A 26922-nucleotide genomic window follows, 5' to 3' on the forward strand; every position below is an offset into this window, starting at 1 on the left:
TTACCAAATTAAAGAGTGGGATTGACATGTGGAGTGTCATACGGGAAGAGATGAAGCCCCTCGAAGACATGGTGGCAAAGGCAAAGAGCATTCGAGGTGGACAATGAAGATGATGCTACTACATCTTGTATGAAGCCTATGGGTTGTTTTATGTTTTAGTGTCTTTAATTTGCTTTCACATACAATATAATATATATCATTGATAGGGATGATTTCATTCAATAATCGAAGCCAATTATTCATTTCCATTATACTTTATCTATCCTTAATAACTATATTAATTATATTCTGATAAAGCTAATACCAAGAATCAATAATATATTGAAATAAAATTAAATTATATTATATTCTAAGATAATATCAAATTTTATCATATCTAAAAACTAATAAGTGTGAATGAAAGTTATACTTTTAGTTTATGTCCATTTTTTAATTTGTTACATTTTTTATACATTATGATATAAGCGTTGTACTATAAAATATTTTGAAAACCATATAAATCCAACCAAAATCAATTTATTAGTATAGCCCAAGCCATAATTAACTCCTTCAACTCAGCCATGGATGCATTTCCCATGCAGTGCAATCTTCTTCATCTATACATAACTCCATCAGCCGATCCCCTAATTCTCCAGTGCTGAAATCTTTAAATAATGATGTAGAGCCCAATCAAGCTCTTTCTAAACAATTGTTATACCCTGCGTCACGGTGCACATAACAATGTGCGCCACGGTGCACATAGCAATGTGCACCACGTACGTAAAACGACGTCATTTTGGTGTTAGTGGACGCGGACACGAATGACTCAGGAAATTCATTATCTATAATACACATAATCATTATCTATAATACACAGAACGTTTGCCTAGAATACACAAAATGTTTGCCCAGAATACACAGAATATTGACACAAAATACACAGATGTTAGTGGATGCGAACGCGGACGCGAATGACTCCAGGGAATTCATTATCTATAATACACATAATCATTATATAGAATACACATAACGTTTGCCTAGAATACACATAATGTTTGCCGAGAATACACAGGATATTGACACAAAATACACAGAGAACTCATCCTCCTAACATTCGAATGCACAAACACATCACAACTTGTGTTAATAACATGAATACACAGAATATTTACACAAAATACACAGAACTCATCCTCCTAAACATTCGAATGCACAAACACATCACAACATATGTTACTAACATGAAATCACAACATGTGTTACTAACATGAATACACATAACAGTTGCCTAGAATACACAGAACGGTTGCCTGGAATACACAGAATATTAACATAAATACAGACAGGCCGAAACGGGAAATGTGATTTTAAAAAAAAAACGGATGATTAGTTTAGAATGCTCAAAACGACGTCGTTTAGGTACGTGGTGCACATTGCTATGTGCACCATGGTGCACAGTATAATTTGCCCTTTCTAAAATATTGGGCTCAGCACAATATAAAATCAATTTCATCAGAATATCCAAAGCTCAAGGAGATTAAAATACGTGGATCAAGCCTCCAATACGTATACCTTCAAATTTGAGACCAATATGCAAATTATTATGTCAACTATGAATGTAAGATACTTTTTTAATATATTAAAAATATATTATTTGTGTACCGAATATACATTATTTGATAATATATAAAAAATTATATATTAATCTTAATATACGTTATGTATACAAATAATATACTTTTTATATATTAAAAATATATTTTTTGTTTATGGTTCATGACCATTGTCCATTGAATAATGATTGACCATTGGGCCAAGGAATTATTGGATTGCTAATTTTTATTTTTTTTCATAATAAAGTATCTAATTTTGAGAATTAAAATGCATGTGATGCATAAAAGATACTACTATGTTTATAGAGGACATACCACTATAATTCATGTATTTTGTTCTTCGATAAGGATTGTGCTAGTACTTGCACCAAGTGAGTGAATGTAAGATTTTCCCTAATAATATATATTATATATTATGGTCTTAATTAAGTGGTGCAAGTTCACTAGGCTTACTAAGTAGTTTGGTTGGGGTGGATAACTAGAAGTTGTTAGTCAATCAGATTCTCTGTCTAATATAAACATGTATTAATGAGGTACATGATATACATTATATAGCACATTCAGTTACGGTACTCATACTGCTCGATAGACACCGATACATCATCTAGGGTTCTGAGTCAAGTATGGGACAAAAATGGTTGACAGTCTACGGTCTACCATTCAAAAGCAACATAACAAGATGCCAACTATGGCTAGAGAGGCAACATAACAAGATGTCAACTATGATTGGAGATCAACATTGCTTCAGCTTCTGCTACTACGGATTTAAGTTTCTCGTAGATTATTATTCTGGTTAGATTATATTTATATCTAACACCTTATACCATGGAAATATTTCAATTTTGAAATTTGAAATTGATTTCCTTTTTATAATTCATTCTAACTAAATAGAATTTTAATATTATAGATATGATATATTTTATTATGTAAATTTCGTAAATAGTTTCCGATAGTACTATAGTTTGAGTGCTTGAACTATAATATCATTTATACATTTTATCCTGGGAGACTAACGCAACGACGCCCCTAATACCCCTAGTAGATAGTGAATCAGTTTTAAGGAAAGTTTGTTTCGCACGACTTGGATCCTTAGGGTGTATGTAAACCCATGAATCAAAACGCACCCTAAGTATTTATCCTACATGCCCCAATTGGTCATCGCTAATCTCCGCCTCGATCTCTGTCGCCCTAGTTGGGCTTCAATTCCTCAACGCTAACTTAGGGTGTGTTTGGTTCGCACATGAGAATCGAAATATATCGGAATGAGAATCAAATACTAGTAATAGTAATGAGTTTTGGTGAAAGTATTTTGCATATTTGGTAGTATGGTGAAGTTAGAATGATTACCAATATTGATGTTTGGTTGTATATGATCCTATAATGGGAATACATGTTTTAAAAATATAAAAGCAAAAAATCAAGACAATTGATCCTAATATAATAACATTCAAAACATCAATCTGAACAAAAAAATTAAAATAAAAATCTAAAAGTACTAATCCAAACTTAAATACTAGATTATCAATAATATGGAATGATACATTTTTTAATTAAGGAATTAGATTTTTAATTGGTCGAAGTAGTAATCAAATCCCTGTGTTTGTTTTAGAAAGTTGTCAACTAAACATTAACTATGATTTTGATTCTCATTTTTAGTGACATAGTGTGTAAACCAATGAACCAAACACACTAATTTTCTCTATCGGGCCCGGTGTGGATGGCAAAACGGTTCGGGTTACTCAAACCGAACCGAAAAATTGACCGGTTCATGTTTTAGAAGTACCGAACGGTTCGATTAAAAATCGAACCGAACCAAAAAACGAACGCTTTTTTTTTAATTAAATATAAATATATATTATATATAATAAATAAATATATATATATATATATATATATATATATATATATATATATATATATATATATATATACATATACATATATTATATTTCCAAACTGGAATGAATTTGGAATTCATTCCAGCCAGTTTTGAAATTTTAATTTTGGTTTTATTTTTTTTAAAATTTGTTTGAATTGTTAATTTGTTATGTTGGTATTTAATATTTAGATATTGGACTCTGGATTTGGGTTATGTGGTGTTTCAGTTATTACAGTGTCCCGTTACGTCGTGGCGCCCCCGACCGCCTTCTCCCCTAGGAAATGTTAAAATTCGGGGGTCGTAAACCGAACCAAACACCGAACCGGGCCGAACTCTAATGTTAAATTAAAAAAAAAAAAATCGAAACCGAACCGAAGACCGAAACGCCCACCCCTAGGACCCGGGATTAGCTGCTTAGTATTTGTTGATTATATTCCTACTTTCTTCTAACAGCATGCTTTACACAATCGTTATTACATGAACCATGGCACACAGCTGTGTGGATCATAAATAAAAAGTACATTTTAAATATAGTAAAAGTACATTATTTGTTTATATAAAGTACATTATTTGAAAATACATTATTATTATTATTTTTTGAAAACTTACATTATTTTATATATACTATCAAAATGTACATTCAGTACACAAGTACTTTTAATATCTTAAAAATATACCTTATATTCATGATGCACACAATTACGTTGACTTAGTCCAAACAATAATTTGGCTGCTTTAGAATAGGACCTCTTCCTTGTAACTGCATGCTAACTACTTTCATTCCTCTGCTGTGATGTATGTATTATTTATACCTCATTTCATTGCTTAATAATATTATTACTCTCAACTTCATATGCACTTCACACACATCTCAATCTCCTATATATTATATTGGCTTTGCATATTTGCATTGATCTCCTCTCTCTCTCTCTCATCTCCCTAGCCACCACTACCATCCTCGTCTTTCTATCTGAAAAGTAAGCTTGTTTCTCTACTGTAATTTCGAATTCTTAATCCCTTACTTGCATTTCAGATCTAGATTAATAATGTGTTGTATTCATTTTGGTTTTATTTCTCTCGTGATTATACTTTTTGTTGTTCGTGTTAGTATATTTGATCTGTAGGGTTTGACTGGATCTCCATCGTTACCAATCAGAATTTTGCTGTCTCAGTATGTTTTGCTTGGAATTTGAATATAATAATGTTTTTGAATTATTGAATCAGTTAATATATAGGATTTAAAATTTTATTGTTATTATTATTGCATGCGTAGATATAAATCTCAGCTCATCATTGTGTTTGCTCGTCCAAAGAAATAGAATGGTGATTCCTCAATGAATGACGCGAAAGTTTTTATCCCATTATATCTTTATTTTGTTTATTTAAAAATGAATTTTAATGTGAATGGAGTAGTTTACAAGTAAAATTTTGATTGGACTAACTTTGTATGGAGTTGGAAATCTTAATGGGACTAACTTTTTGTGAGTTGAGTTGGAAAGGTATAGTCGACTAACTTCATTTACTTTAGATTTTCATAGATCTGTGTTGTCTCTGCCACTGGAATTCTTACTTCGAAAAGAAGCACACCATAGTTGAGAAAATAAAAAGTGATGGCTGCCGAGGTGCGAAGTGAGATTGCCGAAACAATAAGTGAGAATGCTAATGAGCATGTCAAACTAATAAGTAAGTTTCCCGAATTAATAAGTGAGAATCCTGAATTGAAAAATGATGAGTATCCCGAATTAAAAAGTGAGGCTGTCAAAAAAATAAATGAGAATGCCAAAACAATAACACTAAGTGAGAATGCTAATGAGTATGTCAAACTAATGAGTAAGTGTGCCGGATTCATAAGTGAGTATCCCGAATTAAGAAATGAGTATCCCGAATTAGTAAGTGAGGCTGTCAAAATAATAAATAAGAATGCCAAAACAATAAGTGAGATTGCCGAAAAAAAAAGTGTGATTGCCAAAGGAGAAAATGAGATTGCCAAATTGATAAGTGAGAATGGCAGAAAGAAAAATGAGCTTGCCAAAAAAGAAAATGTGATAGTCAAATTAAAAAGTGTATTTGTGGAAAAGGAAAAGGAGAAAGCCGAATTAAAGAGTGAGTTTGACACTTGGAGTGTCATACTGGAGGAGTTGGAGTCCCTCAAGGACATGTTGGATAAGGCAAACAGCACTCAATAAGGTTTTGGACAATGAAGATCAGATGATGCTACTACATTTTCTATGAAGCCTATGGGTTGTTTTATGTTTTAGTGTCTTTAATTTGCTTTCACATACAATATATATCATTCATAGGGTATTGATTTCATTCAATAATCAAAGCCAATTATTCATTTCAAAAGTGTTCAAATTATATTCCATTATACTTTATCTATCATTAATAACTATATTCATTATATTCTGATAAAGTTAATACCTAGAATCAATAATAAATTTAAATAAAATCAAATTATTCTAAGATAATATTATATTTTATCATATGATTTACACAACATTACGTGATGTACATTTAATAAATTAAAATATATTTTTTGTTATGATTTACACAGCATTACGTGAATCATGGTTTACACAATAATTTGCCCGGTGCTGAAATCTTCAAATAATGATGCAGAGCCCAATCAAGCTCTTTCTAAAATATTGGGCTCACACAATATAAAATCAATTTCATCAGAATATCCAAAGCTCAAGGAGATTAAAATACGTGGATCAAGCCTCCAATACGTATTATACCTTCAAATTTGAGACCGATGGAGGCAAATTATTGTGTCGACTATGAATGTAATATATTTTTTTAATATATCAAAAATATATTATTTGTGTATCAAATATACATTATTTGATAATATATAAAAAATTATATGTATTTGATTAACAATATCAAAACTTGCAATTATCTTTTAGATATACTATCAAATTGTTATTAAAGTGCATAATTAATGCTAAGCATATTGCAAAAGCATTTTACATGAAATAAATATTTACCTATTATAGATATTTTTGTGTCAAATAATTTGTCTTTTTTTTTTTTTGAGTAATCCCTGTTACATGTACTATCTGTTCATAGAGTCACTTTATGCCGCTTGACCATAAAGGCTTTGGTAAATAATTTGTCTTTTTGTTAAAAGAAGATGTAACAATGGAATATTACCAATTGATGGTATACTGGGCTAGGCTATATGGATCTGCCCAAAAAAATAACTGGATCAATAAATAATATGATACCCATTTATTTTTAGTATTTTGACTTAAAATTTTTTATTATAAATTATTGGACTATATGGTCTATAATTACATTATTTTATTATTTTAATATTTTATGTGACCATATTATTTATTTTGCGACTATATTAATATTATTTTATGACTATAATAATGGCACTAGTTTAGTAATATTATAGCTTTCTAAATTATATTATTTTATGGAAAATATATAAAGTTTAATATTTTTTCCTAATCAAAATATATATATAATTGCTATCATATTTATGTATAAGTATATAAATTGTGAGTTGTGACTAAATACATAGTATATATGGAGTATGTATTTTATTCGTGTATATGTAAAATAATGACTTAGAGAGTGTTAGCAAAAGAGTGTTAAACAATAATCAAACTCATGATCTTTTAATACAACAACTATACTGCTTTCGGGCCAAAGTAGCCCATCTTTGTATCAACCAAGCAACCATAGTTACATGGTCAAATTGCATTAAACACGTCAAGATTTAGATTGAATATCATCTTGTTTGACACAAAATTATGAGCAAATAAAATTTTTACACTAATAATTGCTACACAAGAGAAGCACTATAGCACTTTAAAATACCCACAAAACATATATATTTCTTGATTTACATTGGTATTATTTATGCTTAATAAAAGCTAAGATAAGCTCAAAATAGCTACCTTATCAATGGCAAATAGGACATAGAACCAATCCATTCTCATTACACTCCCCACACCTTTCCTTCTTGTCCCCATTCACAATCTTACAACTTCCTCCACAATCCAAACACGGCACAAACCTTGCTCCCCCACACCCTTCACACCCCTGCTGATTCCCCACGCGCCTCTCAACTCGTGCCCAACTCAGTATCCTCCCGAGTCGACCCGCGTCGTTGAGACTCACCACCTCCTCCGCCCCGCCGATGTACCGCCCCTTCACGAACAGCCGCGGCACGCCGCCGAACGCCTCGCCGAGGAGTTCCCTCAGCTCGCCGCGGAACTCGCCGTGCAACGCCACGTCACGCTCGTCGAACACCACGCGGTGGGACTCGAGGATGGACCTTAGGTTGTTGCAGTCCTCGAAGGTGCGGCGGACGCCGCCTAAGGAGGTCGTGTAGAGCACCGCCGTGGTTTCCCCGCCCGGCGGGGGTTTCTCCGGGAAATCGCTGAGTGGGTCCCGCTTGACGAAAGGGGCGGTGGGTTTTCCGTCTTTTTCACGCTCCATTCTGTCGCGTACGAGGAATATGTTGTCCTTTAGTGACTTGAATCCGCCGGTCCGAGTTGACTCGGGCTGTGACTCGGTCGCCGGAGATTGGAATTTCTTTAATTCCACCTTCATGGACTCGGTTTTCTTAATCCCCGGCGGTTTTGGAGTAAGTTTAGCGTCCAATTCTTCCACGGTATGAAACGAAGAGCTCTTCTTGGGCTTCGGCGGGGGGTGATTTTTTTCCGCCGCCGCTGGCGGCGGCGGAGTCTGAGTCGCCGGCGGAAGCATAGTAGTATTTAACGTGGGTTTGAGGTCTTCTAAGGCCTTGCTGACCTCATCCCAAGAACGAGGAGCTTCTTCAATGGAGTTGAGCTTCTCAAGCAACGGCGGGGGGACGTGGGCCACCTCTTTTATCTTCTCCTCTTGTTTTTTCTCATCGTCGTCTTCCATGTCGCCGGCGGGCTTGGCATTCATCAGCCACGGCTCCTCCACGTCGTTGACGTCGAACACGGCGAAACTGGACGGCGGCGGACGGTAGACGTCGACGGTGGCCTTGATTCTCTTGGAAGAAGCGCACCCCATCTTTAATTTCTGGCCTTTTCTTGATTTTCCGACGAGGCTTGTTAAACATATACTACGAGAGGAAGGATAGAGTAGATATGTCGTTTTTGGTTAGAATAATTTGGTATTATTTGGGCGGGGAGAATTTGGCAAGATTTGCAGTTGTATGGCTCTTGAAACGACGCGTGGCTCTTTATATTTGGTCTGCATTCATTCATTGGTCATCGGAAAGGATAAATCATAAATATAATCAAATTCAGTGCTCCAAGATTGTTTATCTTCATTTCATAAAAATTATTTTATTTTTATGCAAATCAATTCAAGTTTTAAAATCCAATATTAATGAAATACCTTATTTTTTGATTCACGAAAGAAATTTATAATCATATTTAGTTGTAATTTTTTTAACTAATAAATATTATTTAGTTGTAGTGTTTGGAACTAATAAATAATAAAGGTGGATGCAATGTATAGGGTTGGCAGCTTAATTGTTGCTAAATGTATCTTCATGATATGATCATTGATGAAAGAGATTATGATTTATGAATTGTTCGGAATGATTACATGATTATATCATTAAGGGTGCATTTAATTTAATTTACGTTATTTAATACGAAGTATTACTTATAAATGATATAAGTGTGATAATATTATATAATTTTATTTAGTTCACAGTGATTATTTTATATTTTAATTAAAATTTATATTTACCAAAACTACTACACATGCAACGGCAAATTATATATATATATATATATATATATATATATATATATATGAGTAATGATCCATAATTAAAATTTCACAATTATTTTTTGTTTGATCATAAAATTTCACAATTATAAGTTATTTATTTACAATTCGTATATAGCATTATAGCTGTAAGCTTTCCCAAACAAAATACTCCTAGTATCTGTACACATCCTTTTACAATCAAAATTTGGACAATGTAATGAGGATAAAGACAGTGGAAAATGAGAACCACGAAATTAAATATTTAGAAAAATCAAGTGCCACAATATACATACGGATCAAAATTCGGAGGGACCCAATTAGCAAGAATGCAAATTTGAGTTATGGATTGATAATCGACATTTTTGGATTTGTGTGTAATATATATATTGGTGGTTTTCCTTAATTCAGAAGATCTTACCACACAAATAATATGGACTCTAGCTCAACAATTAAATTACAATAAGTCTAGCCTATTGGTTAAGATAGAGGCTTTCTAGCTAACAGATGTTATGCCATGGACCCGAGTCCCCTTGCAAGGTAGACTCAGGCCCATATTCACAATTTTAATACTGTATGTTCATAATTTTAGAACACTATGTTCACAAATTTTGAACTCTTTGTTCACAATTTTTGAACTTTATATTCACAATTTCAGAACTCTATGATCATAATTTCAGAACTCTATGATTACAATTTCAGAACTCTATATTCAATAGTATAACACAATTTTTGAATTTATATAACAAAATTTTGAATATAGTAATTTTATATATTGAGATTTAAAATTGTGAATATAGAGTTCTAAAATTGTAAAATTGTGACCATGAACTTGGATCCACCTTGCAAGGTAGACCTGGGTCCATAGCATAATTTGCCTCTAACTAATTAACCCTTAGTTAGGGACTAAATTTTTTTTATTTAATTTGATCTAAGAAGAAGTGTCAAACAAACAATTAAATAATTAAGTGAATAGTCTTTTCTTTTTTTTTTTTGATTTTTCTCAAAGGTATCTCTCTATGGGATCAAACCTTCTACTTCATGCTTAAGGGACAAGATGCTGAACCATTACGCCAACCATATTGATCATTAAGTGAATTTTCTGATTGAATTTCTAATGGTTAAAATAAAAAAATTTCATCAATTCCGTTAAACTTGGGGAAGGAGGGTTCAATTGAGTCTAAACTCTAAATGATACCTATTCAACATGTTACCACTAATTTAAGTAATTTTATTACTTGGGGGAGGAGGGTTGAATTGAGTTTAAATGCTACCTATTCATCAGCATGTTACCACTAATTTTATTAGACTTTGACGTATACTTTTTTTAAAAGATGATGATGATTTTACATAACATATTAGTTGAATTGGACAAATTAAAAATAAAAACATCCCCATAAAGATAACTATCGGATTGTCTTCCCTAGCTATATTAAAGGACAACCATGACTAATCAGGTTAGTTGGTGTTAGTTGGTGTGAGTGGTCATGCATTCTTATTCTTAAGAGAGGTTGAAAGTTTGAATCTCCTTTTATATGAAAAAACAACCAATCTAGTCGGCACTTTGCCATTAATTGAGCGGACCCAACCCCCTCTTGTATCCAATAGTTGTATGGATGGATCGGTTAGACCATAACTTTAAGCCTTTATTACTTCAAATCATTAATAAAGATTTATTATTATTTTGAAGAGTTTAAACCTTATACATTTTTTTTTTATTATGATTTTATTTATATTAAACATAAACTTACATAAATTAACATTTATATAGTTAATGATCTATAATACAAATATGTCAATAAATAATTTTCAAGATGCTGTTTAATTTCAAAAAAAAAAAATCAAGCTGCATGCATAATAATAATAATAATAATAATAATAATAATAATAATAATAAAATTATCTCAAGTCCGAACTAAAGAAACTGAAACAAAAATAAATGCTTAAATTTAAAAGAGAAAATTCCAACTCTGCTTACATTTTTTTTTCGTTTCAGAAAACTGTTTATATCTTATTAGTTAACTATATTTATCTTGTAAATTTTTTGTTAAGTAATTATAATTTCTAAAATAATTTAGTTATTATTACTTTAATAAATATTACTTATTATTTTTAAGTGTAAATCTGTTGTAGGATTGTACTAAGATTTTATAACACAAAATGTAAAATATATAATTTTAATTTTTTTAATTAAAATAAAAATATATAACAACATAAATAATAATTTACTTATTAAAATATACTCCGTATATTTTTACTGTTCAGGTCGAGTTGGCCCAACCCACAATTTAATCAAACAATAATAGCTTGATTTGAAAAGAAACTAGGCCAATAATAAACTGGCCCAAACCCACTTGTTTGGCAAATTATGTGTGGATCATAACAAAATGTACATTTTTAATGTATTAAATGTACATTATTTTTATATTGAGTGTACATTATACAAAATAATGTACATTCAGTATACAAATAATGTTCATTTAATAAGTTTTGGTTTATATGTGTGTTGAAAACGCACCATCTTAGGTTCATAAAATGGTTAAGAATTAATTAGCATTTTTAAAATAGGCTTTTTTATTAGAGGAAATTAAAATTAGGCTTATTCTATCGAGAATTGAATTTGTAACATTCAGACGTGAAATTCATGCTCCACTATAATACAATTCTGGTTGTTATGCCATGGACCTCGGTCCAAATTATAAGGTGGACCTAGGTCCATGTTTACAATTTTAGTACTTTATATTCAAAATTTTAGAACTTTATGTTCACAGTTTTTAAACTTTATGTTTACAATTTTTAAATTCTATATTCATAATTTTTGAACTCTATGTTCACAATTACAAAACTTATATTCACAACTTCAGAACTCTATATTCACAATTTCAAAACTCTATGTTCACAATTTCAGAACTCTATGTTTACAATTTCATAACTCTATATTTAATAGTATAACATAATTTTTGAATCTATATAACAAAGTTGTGAATATATAGTTCAAAAATTGTGAATATTGAGTAATGTAGTTTTTTATATTAAGAATTAAAATTGTAAATATAAAGTTTTAAAATTGTGAACATAGAGGTTTTAAATTGTGAACCTGAACTTGGACCCGGGTCCATAGCATAATTTACCATACAAGTCTTGATGTCTATTTATTTAGCGAATCAAATAATGAAATTATGATCGTATTCTATTCTTTATGGAATATGAATTTTATTCCTTTAAATTTCATTTCATGAACCAAATGTAAATATTTGTTGTAATTATTAATTCTTATTGTTCATAGAGAATTCAAACTTTTTTTCTACTTATATACACATTATAATTTATAACACGTTCATATGAACAAGTCCAAAAATATTGTGGGCCATTTCTGTACAAGGAACCATAGATACCTGCAAAGGATATGCTCACACTCTATATCTCAATTCTACTTTATACCTTGACGACAAGTATTTTTTGAAAACAAGGAGGCGTCATGACACTAAAAAAAGGAAAATTGTACTTTTTGCCTCTCCATAATATGTCAATTATCAATGTCACCCCTGAATTATTAGTGGTGTAAATATTGCCCCTCAATTTTTAAAAATGATACATATATTGCCCCTCCCGTAACAAAGGAAGGCAATATTTACACCACGGGAGGGGCAATATATGTACCGTTTTTAAAAATTAAGGGACGACATTTACACCACAATAATTCAAGAGTAATATTGATAATTGACATATTATGGAGGGGCATAAATTACAATTTTCCCTTAAAAAAAAGTTGTAAAGCAATTAAATTATGAAGAATAATTACCTTGTATAATCAAAATAACTTTGATAGTTATTACAAACAATGGTATAATTATATATACAAACAATAGTTTATTTGAACTTGTGACCACCCATTTGAAAAAATCACAGTAATGCCGACAAGGTCTTTTACTGATTTTTTTTTCTTTCTGAAATACAAATTTATCATAGAATTATTATTCGACTTAATTAGTAATAGTACTGCTTAGGTTTAATAGTTTGTTGATTTGTTGTAGAATTGTACTTATAAGTTGTACAAATTAAATAGAGACAAAAATAATTAGTGCTTATTGTTTAAATTAGCTTTAACTTTCAAAAAGTAATAATATTTTTTTTTTGTCAAACTTCATTATATGTGGTTGGGCAAACCTGTACTTATGGACAACAACATGGTCTTATTATTTTAGCTAGCATTTAATATAGTGGTATGTATAGTAGTCATGTAGATCGTACATTGTCTACATCTGTTTTCTATAGTAGAATTAGTCATGAAAACCTTAATTGAAAACTTGTAAAATTATAGAGAGAAATTTAAGTAATATCCACCATGTCTACAGAGAGTGGGTGTGACTTTCTGTGAAGTTTTGTTGGCGTGACTTATGGGGAAACTAATATTGGATGGTTGATTGGATAATAAAATGGACAATTGAATTATTTATGTTTTTTTTTTTTAAATTTACAAAGAGAGATCGAAGAGTGTTGAAAAGAATCGAACTCGTAACATTCATGTACGAGAATCATGTTCTATCCACAATAACGTCACATTTATTTTTTTAAAATATTATTTTAATTATATTTGTTTCTGGTATTCAAAGGATTTCCACTGGCGAGTTGTAGACGTACACATCTTTGGGTGCTGGACTGGAGATCCATAATTGACTTTTAATTAGTGATGGATGAATCATTTGCCACTCAACCACACCTCAGTTAGGTCATTCCAATAGAAAACCATCTAAATGTGTTAAATTTTTAGTTTGAAACCAAAAAAATTTTGACAAAAAATGTTGAGAATATGAGATGTTCAAGCAAGTTTAAATTAAAAGATCCGAGTAATCTCATTTACAAGCAAATCGTATTATGGACCGTTGATAATATTCATTTTTAGATAATATATCAAATAATGTATCTTCATTATACTAAAAATGAACGCTCAGTGAGTCAGTGTATTAAAAATGAGCATTCAACATACTAAAAGTAAACTTTATATTAGCGATTTATCTTACAAAGTGACTGTAGTCAAAGGTATGATTGCTTCATCTAAGCCCATGAATAAAACTTTTAAAAAGCTATAAATAATTTTTACCTTCTTTTTTTCACCTCAATTTGAAGAAGAAACAGGAAGGACAGATTTAGGAATATATATGTTTAACAAGTAGACGTACTCTAACGTAACGTTAGTGCCTAATCACGTTGGCCGTCCACTAATTTGTTTACATCTGCTTTTTTGCAAAAGTATTAGTGGCCGTTGATCATGTTACATCATATTATTTTGAAATTTTCACATCTAAGGATTTATTATTATTTTTTAAACAATCCATTCATGTCATTTTGTGTTTGATTCAGATAATGAGATTTAATTAAAATTATTTACAATTTTACTTTTATAATAACTTTTTGAGTATTATGGTATAAAGAATTTATATATTTAGGAACTATATGAGAACTACTAATAAATACAAAGTGTCTAATTTAGAATTTATAATAAAAATATTAAAGAAAATAAGTGAAAGAAAAACAGGGCTGTTCCATTAAAAATAGGGGCCCTGTCTAATAGTTTAATTTTGACATTCATTATTTTTGTTTCAAGATGCAATCCATTTAAATATAATAGAGTAAAACGAAAAATACAAAGATAATACGGAGTAATAAAGAGACAATAACATAGGAGAAGAGATACTTTTTTCACATTTAAATTTCACTATAATATACAAAGAGATATCTATTTATAAAAGCAGAAGAAACATAATCCAAAAAGACCTATGAAATATACAGATAGAAGTCTAGAAGATCTAAAAAATCTATATAACTAATGTAATTGAGTCCAAATCCATATAGATTTCAAGTTATTGTATTTTATGACAAAAGTGAAAAAGTAATAAATTTTTTTGTCTAAACATAATGCATCAAATTCAACAAAGAAAAAAATACAGTTCAAAATTTAATTTAAAATTAGTGTCATTTCTGTGCATATTTAAATACAAATTTATTCACCCAAATTTCGATGTCAATTATTTCTAAAATTTTATTTTCACTTACCATTAAGACCAATATATAGATTCTAAAAAAATATTTATCAAATATAAAAATATTGAATTATACATAAAATATTTTTTCGGGGGCCCTGTGCAGGCGCCCTAGCCCGACATGGCCAGGGCCGGCCCTGAAGAAAAAGAGTTGATTTGATAAAAAAGATAAACATGACTTGTTAAAATTAGACAAAGGAATTATAACTTTAAAACACATACTTTCTCAACAAAATAAAGCACAAAGAATCATTGTTCTCATTGGAGTTCAAACTTGTGAACTCTCAAGTGGGAGAGCCGCATGCTTAACCATAAGATCTTTGGTGCATTTTAATGTTAATTTTTAACATTTAATACAAACATTACTAAAGTGATGTGGTGAAGACTTCTTGTGCATAAAAGTATATATGCACTGAGAAACTTGGAATCACTTAGGCAACTCAAGATTTACTTCTTTTATGGGTCTTGAAATAGTTTTATAATAAGGTTTAAGATATAGTCTAATCGAATTAGAAAATTTTAGCCAAGCACCTTGTGCTCAGATAGCATGTAGTAACTCTCCCATTTGGAAGGTCATGAGACGGAGGCGGTATTGACTTTTTGTGCTTCAACAGGTTGAGAGTGCCTCAATGGAGGCCAGATGCAGTATTGACTCTTTGTACTTCAATAGGTTGAAAAAGTATAGTTGAACAGATACTACAAGAGTTAATTCCAGCAATGGTCCTCCGACTATGTTGATTTTCCAAAATTAGTCCCTGACTTTTAATTTGGACAATTTAGGTCCTTTGACTTTCAAATTATTTCCAATGTTGGTCCTTTCGTCAAATTTTGTTTAAATTGAGGTCAAATGAAGGGGTAAAATTGTCCGTTCACCTGTTTAGTGTATTACTACTCGTATTTCTCTTGTCCTATACGCTGCATATATTAATATAATCTTAGTCGAAGTCTCAATCGAAGCCATATAATCTCAGTCGATGTCTCTTTGACTGATATTATATTCATATATATAACATATAGGACAAAAGAAATACGAGTATACAAGTGAACGGACAATTTTTTCCATTCATTTGACCTCAATTTAACGAAAATTTGACGAAAGGACCAACATTGGAAAGAATTTGAAAATCAAGGGACCTAAATTGTCCAAATTAAAAGACGGGGACTAATTTTGAAAAATCAACATAGTCGGAGGACCATTACTGTAATTAACTCAATACTACAATGTAATAGAGTCAGTAGTACTAAAAAAATGTTTGAAAATTTTAGTTATTAAAAAAAAAGAAAAAAAAAGTGATTTGATATAACCTTAACTACATGCATTTTAACGTTTTTTTTAGTACCATACATGCATTTTAACGTTAATCTTTAGTTGGGGGAGACAAGGAATCCTGACTAATTCTGAAAAAAACTGACAATAAAAACCAAATGCATTTTAGTATCATTTAAATAAGAAAAAGATAAACCCATAGATTCAAACCCCCTAGTACAAATTGCCATGTTCCTCCAAACCTAAATTGTCATTCACATGTCAATATGTCATGTTACTATATTAATTATTACTTAAATTAAGGATGTTTTTGTTTCAGATTACTTTGTGCTTAATTCATGCACCCAACGGTCCATTCCCTAAAATTTTGCTTTCAAATTTTCAAAGAAAATGGGAATTTCTTCTCCGCCTGCCTTGTCTTCTTCCCCTTTGGTCCTTTTCAATCCGTGACTTCTACACTTTAATTACCTATACCTATTATCTTAGGTTATAAACATCTAATCATGCTTGTCATATCATATATGGAATAGGAGAAGTCATGAGTAGTCTAACACCGTAACACCTTCATCTTTCTGCTGCTTGTCATATCATATATGGAAAATCAAATTCTGTTCACTCAATTCGTAGATTGCTTATGGCTAAGGCTGTCATTATCCCTGCAAATTTAATATTAGCAATGTGACATTGTAAGAAAGATAAATATTTTTTTATTTTAAGCTTATGTGTATTGATAAAGAAGAGAAAATTAGCTAAATTAATAATAAGAGAGAGAATTTGCTAATCTAGTAATCTGCCATGATGCATCTTTTTTTTACTTTTTTATTTTGATTATTTCTTTTAATATCATTTTATTATTATGTTTATAATATAATAGGAAAGTTAGACCTAATATAATAGGAAAGTTAGACCCATTTTTAAAAGTGAAAGAGATTTGCAAAAGGGGATAATTTACAAATTTGATGATGTGGAAGTGGAACCCATTTTAAAAAATGGGAGAGATTTGCATGGATAATGATAGCCTAATCATTATTGCAAGATTTTTGGTTATTTTTTTAGTGCCATGTAAAGAAAGAAAGAGAAAAGAATACGATTTAGAGGAAAAAGAAAATGAAAAAGAAAAAAATTAAATTAAATAAAAGGTACAGTTACACGTCCATATATGCTAACGGGCGTTTGATTTGAGAGAATCAGTAGTATAAAATTCATAAACTCTAACCTATCTATAGTATATGTTCAATGAGACTCGAACGGAGACCTTTTCTTATAAAAAATAACAGTAATGTCATCAAATCACAAGGTATTTGGCATACTATACTTAATAATAATAATAATTATATTATTATTATTATTATTATTATACACACTGTATATATATATGACAAGAACCCAATGATTCATTCACAAAGTGACAATAAAAAAGTGGAGAAATTTGAATCCATGGGGAATTGCTCTCTCAAAGCAGTCGACGATGCAACCAAAGACCTCGGCTTCGCGAGGATCATGACAGATTCCGGCCAACTGTTACACCTCAGATGCCCCAAATCAGCACGGCAACTCCTCGCCGAGTTCCCCGGCTACAACGTTTACGGCCAGGGCCACATGTCGTCGCCGATGAGCGAGCAACACCAGCTCCAGGCCGGCCAATTCTACTATCTCCTCCCCGTCGCCGGAGAAACGGAGGCGGCGGCGCCGGAAAATGAAGTGAGGGTGGAGGTTCTGGCGCCGCCGCGGAAGGGGGTGTGGAAGGTGAAATTTGTGATTGATTCTCAGCAACTGGGGGAGATTTTGGCGGAGGATGAGAATACAGAAGCCATGATTGAGCAAATGAGGTCGGCGGCCATAAATTCACCCAAGGGAAGAAGAAAGAGTTCGTGGGGTGGGAGTTTGAAGGTTATCTTTGCAAATGCTTTTAAGATGCCTCTTGAGAATCAGAATAAAGTTCAGGCACTGGATTGTTGCACTAGCAGCCCTAGCCCAAGATAGGGTTTTCATGCCATTTAGCTGAAAAATTGGAAGCTTTTTTTCCAATTAATGTATAATTAGTGAGTGATTAAGGATTTAAGGTATGTTTAAATGGTTCAATGAGGCATATTTTCATGCCCAGATGTTGTTAATCATAACTACAATCTACATGTTTTGTAGCTTATTTATCAATATATCAATATATAAATGGCCAAATGGGCAAGCTGTTAGTAACATATAATTGAAACATGTAGTACATCTCAATTAAAAGTATAAACTGATTGCTTTTGACAACTTGTGACAGAGATTGAAGGCAGGGGTTGATTCTGATCCAAATTGAAACATGTGCTAAAAATCTAAACTAATAGTTGGATTGAACATATATTGTTTATACATTATATGCTAATGTATCACACACAATGAAGAGAATGGAACATGGCATACTAGTTTTTGACTGAAAAACCATGATATGTACCCACTTAGAGAACAAAGTACTGCTCTGGAAACCAGTTAAATAGGCAGGGAGCAATGGCAGGACATATATTACCCATACTGTTTCTAAGAACCATAGTGAAAGGACATGGATACATGGTTCTATTACTAATAGAACTGACCACCTAGATCCTCGATTCCATTTTCTTGATAGCTTTATCAATTGCGGGAAGGTTCGTCATGAATGATGCCCATTGCTCGGCAGTCAAGCTTATTCCTGTGGAAAGCAATATGAAATGACTGTCAGTTCTCATTACAGTATTATTAGAAAAGGATGAAAAACGAAGCAGATGAAGATTTTAACAGTGGGAAATGTAAACACAAGGGCAGCAACTACTGCTCTCCAATACAGTGGAGAAAGGGCAGAGGCATTCTCAAGCCTCCTAGCGAATCTCCATTGAAGGTGGAGGAGGCATGATCTAAATGTAAAACCAAACTCGCATCTAAGAACATGAAGTTCTGATCAAGGGTAAGCCGATGCATTGCAGATGCTTAGATCCAGGATCAATGACTGAAATGGGCAACTTTCAATAGGCAATGACAAAAATATGAAGGTTTTTAAAAAATGTACAATTTCGGGAAAAATTCATTTGGGACTTGCGTTTCTCCCAAATGAGTTTCTTGAAATTTTCGAAAAGATTCTTTTTAAAGGTTGGTCAACATGAAACACACGTGCCACTTGCGTTTCTTCCATTTGATCTTTAATACAAAATTTGATATATTATAAAGGAAGCTGGAGAATTGCAAAACACTTCAGACTTGGCAAAGAACACAGACAAATTCGCGGAGGGGATGGATGTATTGGCAACGGAAGTAGATGGGTTCTTCCAAATTGTTCTGACAGGGCACAATGCGATGCTTTCTAACATTAGAGTTGGCAGTAAGATCTCCCAAATGGGTTTGTATTAAAGATTAACATTCTTGAGTAATCAAATGGGAGAAACGCAAGTGGCAGTGTTTCAGTTGACCAACCTAAAAAAAATTTTTCGAAAATTTCAAGAAACTCATTTGGGACGTCCCAAATGAGTTTTTCCCGAAATTATACATTTGTTAAAACCTTCCTATTTTTGTTATTGCATACTGAAAGTTGCCCATTTCAGTCATTGACCCTTAGATCCATGCCACAGAAAATAAGACTAATATGGGTGAAGACTATTCATAACAGACAATTACAACTCAGTCGATTCACATTTTACATGATGAGAAAGAAATGTGGTCCTAACAGAAACCCAAATCAACAATTAACCTAATCCCAAAAATTTGTGCTTGGGTTAAGATTTATAAAAGCACAAACCTTCAAAGAAGAAAATTTGAATATCAAAAAGTAAAAAGACACCAACTTTCCCCACAGTACTGACAGAAATAAGCATCAATTAACACGCTAATAATCAATCTGGTTCAGAACCAGCATCTTGTACATGATTAGCGAGAACATAGTCTTCCATTATAATTTATTAATAGAGATTGCTACCCATTTGATCAAAGAGGAAGACTTGATGATTGCAACAAAAAATTGAACACAACCAAAAAATGTCAGGCTGATATTTTAACATCTTAAATACTTAGAAACACATCAGAGAAAAAGGCATCAAACATTTAATTATTACCTTTAGATGTAGGAAGCTCTTTTCCATCTTTCCAGTAGTATTCCCTTAAGGACACCAGAGTCTTCCCTCTAAAATCAGTTATTGTCACCCTTCTCTTCTTATTCAACTGCACCAAAGAACAGCAAAACCAAACATTTTAATTTTGTTAAGAAAATAAATTTTTATCATATTATACTTTCTTTTGTTTTTGAGAAATATAATATGGGTAATAGAACAGTGTACTATTCGGTAAAGGATTGATTAACTCATGCTGGATTCAAAAAATTCATTGGTAGCTAATAAATAGTATGGAAAATGCTTATTTCTCCTTATAGTAAAAGCATTTTCATTGTTGGAAAGAATGATTTAGCTTTTCTTCTAACTCAGGCAGTCTGTAAAAAGTGAAGGGTGCCTAGCATTACTCAAATAGTATTAACAATGTAGTAGCATTTTTTTCTTTGTAATGCAATGCTTTAAACCCTAAATTACTAGTCTTAATAGTCTAAAATACACAATAATCACAACCAAATCGAAGTTGGGAGTATATAATTGCTCATAACTATTTCAGTTCACTGCATTACCAAAGAATGGCTAAAAAGCACAAAAATTAAGAAATAAACCGGTTCAATTCAAAGGTAGGACTAGCTTACTCGGCAAATAATGCGGTCACCGTCGTCATCGTACTCTTTGGTGGATCCGTCGTCACCATGGCGGGGCTTTTTCTCATCCNTCCCAAATGAGTTTTTCCCGAAATTATACATTTGTTAAAACCTTCCTATTTTTGTTATTGCATACTGAAAGTTGCCCATTTCAGTCATTGACCCTTAGATCCATGCCACAGAAAATAAGACTAATATGGGTGAAGACTATTCATAACAGACAATTACAACTCAGTCGATTCACATTTTACATGATGAGAAAGAAATGTGGTCCTAACAGAAACCCAAATCAACAATTAACCTAATCCCAAAAATTTGTGCTTGGGTTAAGATTTATAAAAGCACAAACCTTCAAAGAAGAAAATTTGAATATCAAAAAGTAAAAAGACACCAACTTTCCCCACAGTACTGACAGAAATAAGCATCAATTAACACGCTAATAATCAATCTGGTTCAGAACCAGCATCTTGTACATGATTAGCGAGAACATAGTCTTCCATTATAATTTATTAATAGAGATTGCTACCCATTTGATCAAAGAGGAAGACTTGATGATTGCAACAAAAAATTGAACACAACCAAAAAATGTCAGGCTGATATTTTAACATCTTAAATACTTAGAAACACATCAGAGAAAAAGGCATCAAACATTTAATTATTACCTTTAGATGTAGGAAGCTCTTTTCCATCTTTCCAGTAGTATTCCCTTAAGGACACCAGAGTCTTCCCTCTAAAATCAGTTATTGTCACCCTTCTCTTCTTATTCAACTGCACCAAAGAACAGCAAAACCAAACATTTTAATTTTGTTAAGAAAATAAATTTTTATCATATTATACTTTCTTTTGTTTTTGAGAAATATAATATGGGTAATAGAACAGTGTACTATTCGGTAAAGGATTGATTAACTCATGCTGGATTCAAAAAATTCATTGGTAGCTAATAAATAGTATGGAAAATGCTTATTTCTCCTTATAGTAAAAGCATTTTCATTGTTGGAAAGAATGATTTAGCTTTTCTTCTAACTCAGGCAGTCTGTAAAAAGTGAAGGGTGCCTAGCATTACTCAAATAGTATTAACAATGTAGTAGCATTTTTTTCTTTGTAATGCAATGCTTTAAACCCTAAATTACTAGTCTTAATAGTCTAAAATACACAATAATCACAACCAAATCGAAGTTGGGAGTATATAATTGCTCATAACTATTTCAGTTCACTGCATTACCAAAGAATGGCTAAAAAGCACAAAAATTAAGAAATAAACCGGTTCAATTCAAAGGTAGGACTAGCTTACTCGGCAAATAATGCGGTCACCGTCGTCATCGTACTCTTTGGTGGATCCGTCGTCACCATGGCGGGGCTTTTTCTCATCCTCGGATTCTTCCTCCGCCTCCTCCTCCCCTTCTTCGTCATCTTTTTGCTCAGCTTTCGCCTGTTGCTCGGCGAGGTACGACTCGACGACCTTGCGAACAAACTTCTTACGAATCGGTTGGGAGAGGTCCATACCTAGCTTCTCAGATGCGGATTTACGGACCATGAACTCCGTGATTTCGTCCATGTTTGAGGATTTTAGGATCTCCAAAACCGTTTCAGAGATTGTGGTTTCGGTTTCAGCATCCATGATTTTATTTAATAATTTGTATTCGCTGCTGCTTTTGTATTTCTGATTCTGGAAGATTGAAGGCCGGGAGAGCAGTTGCAGCTGCAGAATCGCGTACAGAGAGAGAGCTAAACCTAGGAATTGCTCCTTTACCGGTTTTGTGCGTACGGGAACTGTATTTCTGCCCTCGTATTGACTTAACCCGACTCGCATAAATGGGTATTTTGTTGAAGTATAATTCTATACATACCCCCAATTCTTCCTTCCATTTTTAACTCCCTATAATTTTAGCTTATTTGATTGTTCAATTTAATAGGGAGTCATGATGTTTATTCATTCTTTATTTTCTTCTTTCAATCAAATTTGAATACAAATGAGAGTAAAAGTTAGAAGTAAGTTTTTGGAGTAAATGAAATATTTTTCATTTTGTTTGAGATAAATTATACCATCGATTAGGGTCAATCTTACATTATGCATTCTGGTAAAAAATAATTTTGAAATTTTATACCTGCAATTGACATATTTTATACTTGTAGTTAATCTTTAGTACATTATTCTAACTCATAATGTACATTATTCTAACTCATAAAATTCAATGATGTCGTTTTGGATTATGGTCTGTGTAAACCATAATTTGCCATGAAAAAGATAACCTATCAATACTCGTGACATCATGAAATAAATTTAGAGTACAAATTAAGAATACATGTAATAGAAGTCAATTTTACATCTACCACAATTGCTCCAGAGTACGGTGGCGGCCGCTCTTGGAATTGAGATGCAATTCTTTTTAGTAGTGATATCATTTTTCCATTTGGACTCAAATGCCCTTAATTTGTTTTTCATTTTTTCAAGGTGAAATTGTAAATTTTGCCCCTCCATAATATGCCAATTATCAATGTCACCCATGATTATTAGTGGTGTAAATGCTACTCCTCAATTTTAAAAAAAGTACATATATTGCCCCTCCCATACTGACAAGAGGGGCAATATTTACACCACGTGAGGGGCAATACTTGTACCATTTTTTAAATTGAGGGGCAATATTTACACCATACTAATTTAAGGGTGAGATTGGTAATTGACATATTATGGAGGGACATAAATTACAATTTTTTTTTTCAATTTTGTTCTTTTTCTATTTGCTTTTCCATTTCAGTAAATACTAAACATCCCCCCAGTTTTTACTTTATATTACAGTGTTTTTGTTCATTTCTTTTTCTTCTATTAATAAAATCAAAATACATGATAGGAATTTTAATCCTTAAAGTCCACCCACTACTATGTAAATGAAGAAATCTCAAAGGAATTAAAGAGATATAAAGAAACCAGAACATTTGTATCATCATATCCTTAGAAATTTGGTAAGCAAGGCCATTATTCATATATATACCTGAAAAATTCAATTCTAAAAATGAAGTACAACAAAAATCAGAAACTCAAGCTTTCTGACCTCAAAAGCATATGAATGAAATAAGTACATTATGATAATGATTTTCCTAAATCTAATGCTAAGGTACAACTGTTTACAAGGTCAAGTGTTTCCTAAATCTATGGTTTCAATCTACCTCTAAAGCAGTGTTATGAATATAGTAAAACTGCTGCTAACAAGTATCAAAATCCAACCTCGGCTTGTCCTTAAAACGTTGTCCGACATTGGGGACCTGAACAATGTCAACACCATCTCCGAAACTAACTTAAAAAGAGCGATGCAGGCAAAAGAGAAGCTCACTGCAAGCACCGCTATCTCTTTCTTCTCCAAGCTCGCTTGATCGCTAACGACTTTTTCTATATCCGATCTGCAAATGAGTAGACGGGAAAAAGATAAGACAATGATGAATTAAGAAACTCGGGAGGTATGAAAAACGATATTTAAATAATCCTGCCATTAGCTTGTTACAAAAACCTAAGAAAACTAAGAAATTTAGAACAAATTAAATATGTTTGCTTCAAAAAACATTTACCTCAGCATGCCGTTTTCCTTGATCAATAAATCCAGTTGAGTCGAAACGGAGGCTTTCCATGTCTCAAAGTCGGTAAGTCCTTTTTCCTGACGAAGAAAAGAAGAATTACTTCATCATATCTGTTATAGTCTAAGATTGGGTCAAGGTCACTCAATTGGGCTATAATGCACATGGGTAATTTGGGACTCTTAAGTCTTAACACTCACTCGAATGCTCTGGACGCCACCAATTCAACACCACGGGTACACAACCGGGTGAACATGGCTATAATGCACGTGGTCAAACCACACAAAAAGATCAAATCCAATCAATTAGCTGGTCTAACCCATTGCCTTATAAACCCATATATCCTCTCTTATTTTTTCTTCATACAATATATAATTATCTAGTAATACGCACCATGATCTCGTTCCATTCCAATAGAGTCTTGATCTCCAATTTGTTTTTCTCGAGTAGCACTGAAAGTTGAGACATCTCTTTGTCTAGCTCGGGCAGAAATTCTCCTTGCCTTCTGTTCAGTTCTTTAATGTACTCCTCCAGCACAGATAAGTTGAGCTCGAGTGATCTCACCTTCTGCAGCAATATCTTAAGGACAGCATCACCGTGAATTCTGCTATTTGGCGATTGCCTAACTTTCACAGGATCGGAAATGGTGTTTACAGTCGATGTCTTCTTTAACCCGTCCACTTTAACCTTTTTCCCTTCATCAGCATTCTCGGCTCCCTCATTGACAGATTCAATCGCAGAACGAGCATCATCTTCCCTTTTTCGGTTGGTGGAGCCCGCTTCTGGTATTATAGAAGGTAACGCGGTTGAATTTGGATCTTGCAATTTATTTGTAGAAGGTTCTCCGGAAGTGACAATAAGATCCTCGAGCATCTGTTCTATTGCATCTACACCGTACACCTCCACAACACTCAACGTGCAATAAAATTCTGAACCGTAATGGCTAAGTAAATTCAACCTCAAGTATCTAACCCATTTCGGTTGAGGCAGCTTAAAGCATTGCAAATGCTTAACATTTTCAGCGACAAACGTCCCTAATGGCTCCCATGCCTCGCTCGGGTACACTAAACTACCCAACAACTCAAATTCTTTGAAATTGGAGGAATAGTGCTCAAAGTTGGCTATTTTTATGACATCGATCAAAGTTTCATGAGCGAGCTCGATGACAACGTATTTCCAACTTACGGAACAAGGGTTCCGTAGATATTTATCGTGGTCCTTCCCCAAGATATTGTTCGCTCCCTTCGCTTCCTTATTATGCGCCACCACTTTAGCACCCTTGGAGGCCGAGGCATAGTTGTATGGCGTTCCATCGGGCTCGAGCCTATGGGTGATGTTGCCAAGAGGGCTCGGTACATCCCAGCCCTTTGCTTGCTTCGTAATGTTTCTCAACTCATCAAGATTAGGATACATTAACTGACTCCTACTGTTCAGAGGCTTTTCCGTTTTGTTCCTATCGAGCGGTCCAAGTGGTTGGATTTGGCACATTAGTGCGGTGTAACCCAAAACGCTCGAGACAACATCTTCCAATCCACTCGTTCCCTGAAGTGAGTACTCACCGCTTGAATTATCCGGGGCAGATTCTTTAAGAATCACAGTCACATTGACATTTAAATGCAATTCATTTTTACAATTCTTCCGCCCCCCTTTCTCTAATGGGAAAAGGAAATTAGAAAAATTAGTTTCAGAAACAACAGAATTGCATCCACTCTCATTATAGGCCTGCAAGTCACCTGCACACAAAAGTATTAAACACAACAAGAGACAAGGCTGAGTTTAGAAATTAATGCAAAATCAAATCTTTCCTAATATTAACACCAAAAGTTATAGATTCATTGATTTTATCAATCATCCATGTCCAAACTGTTGAATAATTGAAGGAATTACACAACCTAATATGCACTTAATCACAACCTAATCTGACTTTTGCCAAGAACAAACTAGTTTCAGAATTTGAAATAGAGAGCATTCCAAGCACCAAATGAGCAAAACTAACAAAAAAACATTCCTTTTTAATGAAAAGAAACACCACAAAGAATATGAAGCTTCAAAACATTAAACAAGACAAGAAACCCCCCTCTTTTCTTAAATTTTCCAACCAGAAAAAAAAAAAAAAAAAAAAAAAAAAAAAAAAAAAAAAAAAA

General features: G+C 32.6%; 4 protein-coding genes across 5 annotated transcripts in view; 1 reads left to right on the plus strand and 3 right to left on the minus strand.

The window, feature by feature from the left end:
• Positions 1-7183: 7183 nt before the first annotated feature.
• LOC116027827 (glutaredoxin domain-containing cysteine-rich protein CG12206) lies at positions 7184-8628 on the minus strand. The gene has a single exon (XM_031269588.1). It carries the CDS (start codon positions 8491-8493, stop codon positions 7390-7392), a length of 1104 nt encoding a protein of 367 aa, XP_031125448.1. The 5' UTR covers positions 8494-8628; the 3' UTR covers positions 7184-7389.
• A 9302-nt stretch (positions 8629-17930) lies between these two features.
• LOC116027720 lies at positions 17931-18723 on the plus strand. The gene has a single exon (XM_031269440.1). It carries the CDS (start codon positions 17950-17952, stop codon positions 18493-18495), a length of 546 nt encoding a protein of 181 aa, XP_031125300.1. The 5' UTR covers positions 17931-17949; the 3' UTR covers positions 18496-18723.
• A 49-nt stretch (positions 18724-18772) lies between these two features.
• On the minus strand, positions 18773-23006 carry LOC116027721 (RNA polymerase II transcriptional coactivator KELP). 2 transcript variants are annotated; one of them, XM_031269443.1, is made up of 4 exons: positions 22559-23006; positions 21203-21258; positions 20574-20679; positions 18773-19183 (listed from the first exon to the last, which is right to left on the minus strand). In XM_031269443.1, the coding sequence occupies exons 1-4, from the start codon at positions 22827-22829 to the stop codon at positions 19092-19094; spliced, it is 525 nt and encodes a 174-aa protein (XP_031125303.1). In that variant the 5' UTR covers positions 22830-23006; the 3' UTR covers positions 18773-19091. The 2 variants fall into 2 exon arrangements, with proteins under 2 accessions (XP_031125303.1, XP_031125301.1); XM_031269441.1 differs by lacking the exons at positions 20574-20679; positions 21203-21258 and adding an exon at positions 21874-21979 and having other exon boundaries at positions 22503-23005.
• Positions 23007-24168: 1162 nt separating this feature from the next.
• Positions 24169-26922, minus strand: part of LOC116026636 (SUN domain-containing protein 5) — a 3455-nt gene continuing 701 nt past the window's right edge. Inside the window, exons 2-4 of the mRNA XM_031267968.1 lie at positions 25172-26511; positions 24773-24858; positions 24169-24607 (exon numbers count right to left, since the gene is read on the minus strand). Of these exons, the coding sequence (XP_031123828.1) occupies positions 24379-24607; positions 24773-24858; positions 25172-26511 (1655 nt within the window). The 3' untranslated portion in view covers positions 24169-24378. The remainder of the gene's footprint in view (positions 24608-24772; positions 24859-25171; positions 26512-26922) is intronic.

This window comes from Ipomoea triloba, chromosome 8 (genome assembly GCF_003576645.1).
Source record: "Ipomoea triloba cultivar NCNSP0323 chromosome 8, ASM357664v1".
In the NCBI taxonomy this organism is placed as follows: Eukaryota; Viridiplantae; Streptophyta; class Magnoliopsida; order Solanales; family Convolvulaceae; genus Ipomoea; species Ipomoea triloba.

What these genes read in the sequence shown, in the direction of transcription:
- LOC116027827 (XM_031269588.1), bottom strand. Translation starts at nt 8,493, where the DNA reads ATGGGGTGCGCTTCTTCCAAGAGAATCAAGGCCACCGTCGACGTCTAC.
- LOC116027720 (XM_031269440.1), top strand. Translation starts at nt 17,950, where the DNA reads ATGGGGAATTGCTCTCTCAAAGCAGTCGACGATGCAACCAAAGACCTC.
- LOC116027721 (XM_031269443.1), bottom strand. Translation starts at nt 22,829, where the DNA reads ATGGATGCTGAAACCGAAACCACAATCTCTGAAACGGTTTTGGAGATC. An exon ending in TGAGAAAAAGCCCCGCCATG is followed by an intron (nt 21,259 to 22,558) that starts GTGACGACGGAT and finishes AGCCCCGCCATG; the next exon opens with GTGACGACGGATCCACCAAA. An exon ending in AGAGCTTCCTACATCTAAAG is followed by an intron (nt 19,184 to 20,573) that starts GTAATAATTAAA and finishes TGCTTTCCACAG; the next exon opens with GAATAAGCTTGACTGCCGAG.